General features: G+C 40.0%; 1 protein-coding gene across 4 annotated transcripts in view; it reads left to right on the plus strand.

The window, feature by feature from the left end:
* Positions 1 to 8,541, plus strand: part of LOC144987268 (uncharacterized) — a 193,711-nt gene extending 185,170 nt beyond the window's left edge. For 3 of the 4 annotated variants that reach the window (XM_078936570.1, XM_078936575.1, XM_078936581.1), the window contains one exon: positions 6,296 to 8,541. In XM_078936570.1, the coding sequence (XP_078792696.1) occupies positions 6,296 to 7,950 (1,655 nt within the window). In that variant the 3' untranslated portion in view covers positions 7,951 to 8,541. Of the gene's footprint in view, positions 1 to 3,767; positions 4,453 to 6,295 lie in introns of those variants that run through there. The other variant, XM_078936580.1, reaches the window with a different exon arrangement.
* Positions 8,542 to 9,229: the final 688 nt, after the last annotated feature.

Consider the following 9,229-nt stretch of genomic DNA (forward strand, 5'->3'; position numbering starts at 1 on the left):
GATCAAATCTTGACGTTTCTGCCTCTGAGTCCAGTTTCTGCATTTTGGCTCCTCCCCTTCCTGACAGCTGGATCCAGTGTGACTCTGGTTCTATGTTGGATTCTCTTCTGCATCTGATCCTCTAAACACAGGAAGTTGTTGTGACTGGAAGGATTTGGATCCAGAAAGATGGAGAACCTGAAGGATCCAGAGTGGAAAGAAGGCTAAACCAATCAGAAAACATTCTGTTCAACAGAAACATTTAGTGTCAGACCCGGAATGAGGAAGCTGTGACCTCACCACAAATACTCTTCCTTTATTTTGAAAATCCCCTGCTGTTTGATTTTGTACTTAGTAGCAGCTTCCTGTCCCTGCTGGATCTGCTCTGTGTTGAATTCAGACGTCTGGCTAAAGTCCAAAGTGACTCCTGGACTCATTTAGAGCGTTTTTCTGAAACCTGAACGTCTGGAGGCTCCGAGTCCGAGCGGAGCTGCAAAGACACGAGCTGCAGCTCAGAAGAAAATGGTTTGATACCAAACTGGGGGGTTGGAGACACTTTTGGATTCATCTGGAAAGCTGCTTCACACCCAACGGGATTCACGCGGTGGGCATGGCCACTTTCAATGTTAAGTCAATGGTACAGACGCCATCTGAGGTCCTGAGGCGCCATTTGAGCGGTGGGCGGCGTGAAGGTCTGGCAGCAGCGTGACGGTTTGAGTGACAGGGGGTAGAAAACACAACAATCTAGTGAATGGATCCATGGTTCTCCTGAACTTCCATTCATTCTCTTCACCTGCTGGTTCCCTTTGGGGGCAGCGGGGTTTCAGGAAGCGTCCTGCCTGCTGTTGGCCAAAGGCGGCTTCACCCTTCAGTCTGCTGCAGGGCCCATGGAGCTGGAGCATTGATCTGGCTATGCGGCTCCAGGAGGAGAGCTGGCGGCCAGACAGAGAGCTGCTGCTGATGGAAAGACAGCCTGATCATCTCCTGAACTTTAGCTTTCTGGTTTCCATGGAGACCATCAGAAAAAGGTCCCTGATTTGATTCTGGTTTGTAGTTTTCCTCTGGGGTTAACATGGGACAGCAAGCCTTCAAAGTCGGTCAGAGAGACGGAAAGACGGCGGAAGCGTCCGTCTTTCAGAGTCATCAGGAGAGAAGATCACTGAACTGAGAGAATCTGAAGGATCCAGACATGGAGACGTGATTCCCCATGATTCTGGAGAACTCTTCATCATCCAGAAACCTGACCTCTCAGCATCATCCGTGTCTTCATGCAGTGGAAATGACAGAAACACAGACACCGCTCCATGTCGCCATCAGGCTGAAAACATTAGCTGGAAGCTCCGCCCACAGGCGGCGTCAAGCTCAGGAACACAGTTGTGGACAGACGGCGAGCAGAGAATTATCCACGCGGTGAAAGAGAGGCGGTCAGTGTGGACGCAGCTGAACAGAAATGTATTCATGTTCATTCAAAACAAAGAGGACACTTTTGAATAGGAGGCAGAAAGGGCAGGTGTTCAAACCCCCCTAGGGTCCTGTGTGTGCACGTCTGACCAGCATCAACCTGTTATTTCTGTTGGTTCTGATCCATAAAGGTTTTTAATCACCATTTATTTGTTATTAGTGTTCAGAGTTCATATAGTTTAGCATTTTTCAAGAAGTTTTTTGAACTTTTTGAGCTTTTCCAGTCTGGTTCTACTGGTTTTATTGGAGTTTCTACTGTTTTTATTGTTACTCCACGTGACCCAAAGGTCTCTGCTGGTCCCTGCTGTGCAGCTCTGTCCTTCCCCTCTGTCATGTGTTCATCCGTCCACATGAGGGCGCCGTCTAGGTCATGCCTGGTGAGCTGGAAGCCAAGAAAAGGAGGGAAAAATGGAGAAAATGAAAGACCTGAGGAAAGCTGCAGTTCAGCCTTCAGGAAGAAAAGTTTAGACCAATAATTACAGAAATAAAAGATAAAAAATGATTTTTATAAATCTGAAAGTCACCAAAGTGTTTAACAAACCTTTTTATAAAGTGAAAAGGTCAAATGTTTGTGTGTTGGAAGTCCCAACCTGACAGATGAGCAGAATAATAAGGCAGGCAAAGCCGTAACACTGCCCCCTGGTGGACAGGAACTCAGCAGTGCAGCTTCAGGATGGAGTGGCTTCCAACAGATCAGATCAACGTTCTGCTCTCTGCTAAAGAGGCAGAACGTCTCCTTCTAAGAAGAATCCAGAGTTCCTGATCACAAACATCAACTGAAGCCCAAATCAGAGCTGATCAGACTGCATGGAGCCCAAGCTCCAGAAAAGAGGAGAGAAGAAGAAGTCGTCCACATGAAGGTTCACCTTAGAGGAAAAGAGGAGCTGCTGAACTAAAGTACTCGAGTACTGAGGAAGACTTTCAACCTCTGATTGATTCTGTAGAACATTTGGAACTAGAATGTAGAAAGTGCTTCAGTTCCATCAGCTGTCAGTCTGCAGCAGCTTCATCTGCTGCCTCCATCCTCTCTCTGTGAGTCTCTGCAGAGTTTTTCTGCAGCTGCTGGTTTTTCTGCAGCGGCAGCAGAGCCAGAGAGCCAAAGACAGTGGAAAGTCTGAGAAGTTGTGATTTTGACAGTCAGAAACTTCCCATTGAACTTTCGTCTTTTCATCAGCAAGTTCTCATGTATTGGAAACTCATTTATAAACACAATTACAGTCCACACAACACTCCCATATGGAACTGCAGATACATCACTATCAGAAACAAATCCATCTTTGTTCCAACATGGTTTCAAAATGGAATTTGGTCATTAATGCATCTTCTTAATGACAATGCCACTCTCATGTCTTTTGATGATTTCACAGCTAAATATGGTTCACTAAAAAATAGAAAAGATTTTGAAAAGATTATTAAGGCCTTTCCTCAGAATGTTGTATATCAGATTCTGATCTGTTTCATGATGACATCTACAGATGTCCTACTGTCCCCAAGCTTCTGATTAATGGACACAATATAGCAACTGCCAAACTGCCAAACCATCAAATCAGAGAATATTTTAATGAAATGTCCTTTCCCTGCATCTCAAATCCAAACTATATAACCCAATATTTTAATATTTCAGAAAAGAAACAAATACGAACTAAATATTTAAAACTCCCCATTCCTCCTAAAGACAAGGAAGTCCACTTTAAAACCTTTTCAGGTATTTACCCTTCCAAGGAATTATTAAGATAACGGTTCTGAATCCCTGAAAACTGTTGTTCTTTTTGTCATTTGGAGATTGAAACAACTGAGAATCTTGTCTTCTGATGTCTTTTGGAATAGTTTACATTATTGGCTTTTCCCCAAGATTCCACTTTTAGCAGACTTTTCTATTAAGGATATCATTTTTGGGTTTATTTTAGAAAACAAGAACACAGAACATATTCTTAATGTTGTAATTATTATGGGTAAATTCTATATACATTAATGTCATTTTCTTAAAATCAAACAATTTTTTTCTATATTTCATAAGGAACTCTGCTCTTTTTTTTTCATCTGTAAACTTCATGGAAAACAAACTTGCTATGGAACTTCAAAGTATCATATGTAAATTGCAGCTTTTTGATAACCCCCTAAGCTAAGAATCATTCAAATGTCTATGTAAAACCCCTTTTTTACTTTATTTTTTATTTATTTTAATGTCTTGTATTTATTTATTTATTTATTTCTGTTTTATTGGTAAAAATGTTACTTTATTTTATCTTGCATTTGTTGTTTGTACATGTCCAACACTTTTTTCGATGTTTCTATACTTTGCATAATTGTATACAATTGTCTCAAACTGCAAAAAAAAAAAAAAAAACATTGGAAAGAGACACAGTGTGATAACGTCACAACAGCTCTCAAAAAGTTTCCTCATTAAAATTTTTTTTCTATTTTGATTTTCTTTTCTTTATTATCTTCTGAATTAAAACTGTTTAAAAAATATTGGCAGCTTTTTGAACCACATTAAAGTCCAGTTTAACGTTTCTTTGAAATAAAGTTTCTGCACGTGACCCGGAAGTAAACAGCACGAGGCGCTAGCAGCGTTAGCAGGCTAGCAGCGTTAGCTTGTGTTGAGAGGAAGGTGGTGTTTTGTTGGGACGTTTGTCAGGTTTTTGGACAGAAAGGACGATACGTAATTTATGTGGGAACTCTCAGCATTTTCCAAAGTGTCGTAAATGAGTGAAGAAGTGTTGAACGGAAAGACAACGTGGATTGCTGTGATTGTGAGACTAGCAGATGATCGATCGGAGCTGCAGTGAAGAGGACGGCGGTGTTTGTGGGAGTTGGAGCTGAAGATCGGAGCAGGAACCATGTCTTCCCTTCAGTCTCTGAGAGAGTTGATCAGCGAGCGACTAGCTGCTGCTGCTGAAGAAATCTGCAGACTCTGTGAAGGAACCATCGTCCAGTACGAGCAGGAGCTCTGTCGTCAGCGCAGACTGCTGGATGTCATCTGGAAACCACAGCTGCAGCTACACCACATAGGTATGTCACCTTCATCAAAGAAACAGAGAAGCCCTTTGAGCTTCATGGTTTTCTTTACTGCGGTCAAGTGAGCCGACATCCTTGGAAGTGCGGTCTCGCTAGCCGTCACTTACTTTTAGCATGCGCGTTTACATCATAGTTTACGGTACACACGGCCAGCGAGCTGAAAAGACGAAAAAGCACTAACATCACCCATGTCACAGTTACCCATCATCAAATAACACGGACTGTGCTCTGAAATTAATGAGTTATTGTAAGCTCTATATTGTCATTTGATGTACAGATTTATTCATTAATATTGCATGTCTGTTCATTCCATAATAAACTACCAGAAATAACATGTTTTGTCTGAAATATAATCAATCAGACAGATTCTAAACATGAGATTTAACACTGACAAGAGTGTTTTGAGGGTTGTTAAGCATGACATGCAATGGAATCAAACAGAAATGAAGAAACTCCACAAAAAATCACATTTGGTCATGTTAACTCTTTCTAAAGTTGCTTCATTTAAGGTGACGCTAAACTTTCACTGGATTATGGTTGGTGATGATGTTCATGATCATATCAGCAAGTTTGATAAAGATTGTCTGAAGAAAATTACAGATATTGACATAACAGACCGATTCAGGCCTCCTCTTACATAGTCATAGTATAACATGTAAACCATCCAGAATACCACTTTTTTCCACTTTTATACCACTTTTTTCAAAGGTATTTTGGATGGTTTTTCTGAGATGATCATGAACATCATTACTAACAATAAAACAGTGAAAGTTTTGCGTCACCTTTGAAAAAAGTGGTATTTTGGATGGTTTACATGTTTTACTTTAACTATAAAGGCAGGCTGCTTAGGTGTACTATAATGTCAATATCTGTAATTTTCTTCAATCAAATTTCTTTAAACTTGCTGTGATGATCATGAACATCATTACTGACAATAATCCAGTGAAAGTTTTGCGTCACCTTTGAAAAAAGTGGTATTTTGGATGGTTTACATGTTTTACTTTAACTATAAAGGCAGGCTGCTTAGGTGTACTATAATGTCAATATCTGTAATTTTCTTCAATCAAATTTCTTTAAACTTGCTGTGATGATCATGAACATCATTACTGACAATAATCCAGTGAAAGTTTTGCTTCACCCTTTAAAAAAGTAGCATTTTGTAAGGTTTACATCTTACAATCTGTCTGTGAATGAGGAGGCCCGAATTGGTCTATAACTTTAATTTCTCTAATATTCTCCAGTGATTTTTCATCAAACTTGCTGTGATGTTAGTGAACATTATCACCAACCATATTCCAGTGAAAGTTTTGTGTCACCTTTAAAAAAAGTGGTATTTGGGATGGTTCACATGTTGTTCTCTATGTATGAGGGAGCCTAAATTAGTCTGTAATGTCAATATCTCTACTTTTGGTTATTTATTTAATGGCATCTATATGGAACTGGTTTAGGTTACGCTGGTTTGCGGCACTTTCCGTCCGTGAAACCATAGTTTGAATCCGGGCTGCTCCCTGTTCCCTTCTCTACTTCTGTGCCAGTCTCAAGACCAGTTAATTTAAGAGGGTTGCGTCAGGAAGGGCATCCGGCGTAAAACATTGCCAAGATTACCATACAAATCTTCCGCAGTAAAGTGGCTGATTCGCTGTGGCGACTCCTGATGGGACAAGCCGGAAGTGAAAGATTTAATGGCGTCTATATGTATTGTTTCCATTAGTCTCTTCTGGTCTTCGAGACTCCTCAGACATTTTCTCCAATGATCAAAGAGTTTATTGATGCTTGACAAAACCTAAAAGTTCTGGAAACGTATGAAAGGCTCCTTGTTGTGTTTGTGTTCCTGCAGGCCTCCCCCAGCATTGGATGACTGAAGAGGAAGATCTCTGCATCCAGCAGAGTAACTTCAGAGTGGAACAGGAGGAACCAGAACCTCCACAGATTAAAGAGGAACAGGAGGAACCAGAACCTCCACAAATTAAAGAGGAACAGGAGGAACCAGAACCTCCACAGAGTCAAGAGGAACAGGAGGAACCAGAATCTCCACAGATTAAAGAAGAACTGCAGGAACTAGAACCTCCACAGAGTCAAGAGGGACAGGAGGAACCAGAACCTCCACAGATTAAAAAGGAACCAGAACCTCCACAGATTCAAGAGGAACCAGAAACTCTACAGATTAAAGAGGAACCAGGAAAACTCTGCATCAGTCAGGATGAAGATCAGCTTGATTTTAAGCAGGAGACTGATTCCTTGATGGAGATTTCTACTTATGAGGAAGATGAGAACAGTGAAGCAGATCTAAAAAATCAGCAGAGCTTTAATGTAACTGATAGTCAGGATGAAGAAGAAAACCAACATGAAGAATCAACATCAGCTACAGATGAAGAGACAGAATCAACATCGACTACAGATGAAGAGACAGACCCACAGAACAGAGATCAGAGGAAGAGTAGGGACAGATGTGTCCAAAGTGTGGACAGCTCTCACATGTCAGCAGGTCAGTGTGACTCTGATGTTAGAAAAAATCCCAAGAAGACAAATCTTGGTAAGAAATACAAACAATCTCCAAAAGAAGAAAGACTTTCCTCTATCAGGTCTGGTCAAAACTCAAGAATAATTACTAACCCGTCTGACTACATGGAAACTTGGTCTGATGAAAGATGTTATATCTGTAAAGAATGCGGTAAAAGCTTTGGTAGCATATCTCAGTTCAGAATTCATATAAGAATCCATGCAGAAGAAAAGAGATTTTCTTGTAAAGAATGTGAGAAAAGTTTTAGTCGTATATCTCATCTCAAAATACACATAAGAACTCACACAGGAGAAAAGCCTTTTTCTTGTAAAGAATGTAAAAAAAGTTTTTGTGATGCATCTAATCTCAAAACACACATGAGAACTCACACAGGAGAAAAGCCTTTTTCTTGCAATGAATGTGATGCAAGTTTTCGTCATGCGGCTAGTCTTAAAATACACGTGATAACTCACACAGGAAATAAGCCTTTTTCTTGTAAAGAATGTAAAAAAGGTTTTAGTCAAATATGTAATCTCAAAACACACATGAGAACTCACACAGGAGAAAAGCCTTTTACTTGTGACGAATGTGATAAAGGTTATAGTGAAAAATCAAAACTCAAAATACACATGAGAACTCACACAGGAGACAAGCCTTTTTCTTGTAAAGAATGTAAAAAAGGTTTTAGTCAAATATCTTCTCTCAAAAGACACATGAGAACTCACACAGGTGAAAAGCCTTTTTCATGTAAAGAATGTAAAAAAAGTTTTAGTCGTGTATGTAATCTCAAGATACACATGAGAACTCACACAGGTGAAAAGCCTTTTTCATGTAAAGAATGTAGTAAAAGTTTTTGCGACATATCTTATCTCAAAACACACATGAGAACTCACACAGGAGAAAAGCCTTTTTCTTGTAAAGAATGTAAAAAAAGTTTTAATCATTTATCTACTCTCAAAAGACACATGAGAACTTGTAAGACTTTTTCTTGACAATGTAAGGACTGAGTGTAAACTCTAAATTCTATACTTTTTTGATAAGAGGTTGACCTCTTAATCTGTGTACCACAGCAGAAGACTTTATTTTACATGGGAAAAGTTCTGTATCTCAGAAAAATTAAATATTTTAAAATAAGTTTTTAATGCTTAAAACTTCTGGGGTGAAACCCCAATGTTCTAATGAACTCCATAGCAACCTGAGCTTTCCTTTCATGTACACAGAGCCACAGGCTGATGGCCTCCATACCATATTGATGCAGTAATTCATTAGAGGGAGGCACAAGTGAGTATTTAATGTGTAGAAATGAATTTTTCTGAAAAGTAAAATAAAAAAAAACTTTGGTTGTTTTGATATATGATTCACTACAGGATGTCCTTTGTCCCAACAGCAGTTACTCCATAGAATGACACAGTGAACTGCTTCTGTATTTACTTATTTAATCATGACGTGTACTTTTACTTCCACTTTTTATTACTGTTTTCATTTTTACTGACTATTTGTTTTTCTAACTGCTATATTTCTTGTTTGGCTGCTGTAACAACTGAATTTCCCTCCGGGGATCAATAAAGTCTTGTCTCGTCTTATCCTGACTTTCTTGGACAGCTTTTTTAGGTTTTCATATTCTCTAAGCTACAAATATCTAATGCACAAAAGTAAAGGATCACTACATTTCAATCTATCTGTAATAATACTAGATAATGAGTTTCACTGCTGACAAAATATGTAAAACTTTTTTCACAAAATGAATTATTTTAGATGTACCTGTTATTAGGAGAATAACAGAATAACTCAACCGGACACTTCCGGTTGAGTGGACGCTGGCATGACTGTTGCCGCTGCTCACCGGTAACTTAAACTCTAAGTCTCGCTTTTTTTATAAACAATTCTGCTACGACAGATTTTGGACTGTGAAAACAAAACACACACACGTCACTGTGTCCATCGACTACTTTGATTATTTGCATTCAACTGCACGCTTAACCGATAACTTCCACTACGCCACTCCTCCAACCTGGGGCTTGGTTAGCTAGGAGTTACGTTTTTCAGTCTGCAGTCCCGGGGCCTTCTCCTGTCAGTTATGCTCACGTGCAAACTTTACATCTGGTCTGCTCTAACCTGGATCCTCCTCTGGCTTTTCCACCGCCCCACGGCCGGGCTCATCCAGTACTCAGCGTCGGAACTCCTCCGTCTCCGCTGGCTGCCTACAGCTCCTGCTCCTCTGCTCTACGACTGCACGGACCCCCTGCTCCCGCCACGCCTGAGGTACATCCA

This window comes from Oryzias latipes, chromosome 2, assembly GCF_053564925.1.
Source record: "Oryzias latipes strain Hd-rR chromosome 2, Olatipes_Hd-rR_3.1".
Taxonomy (NCBI): Eukaryota; Metazoa; Chordata; class Actinopteri; order Beloniformes; family Adrianichthyidae; genus Oryzias; species Oryzias latipes.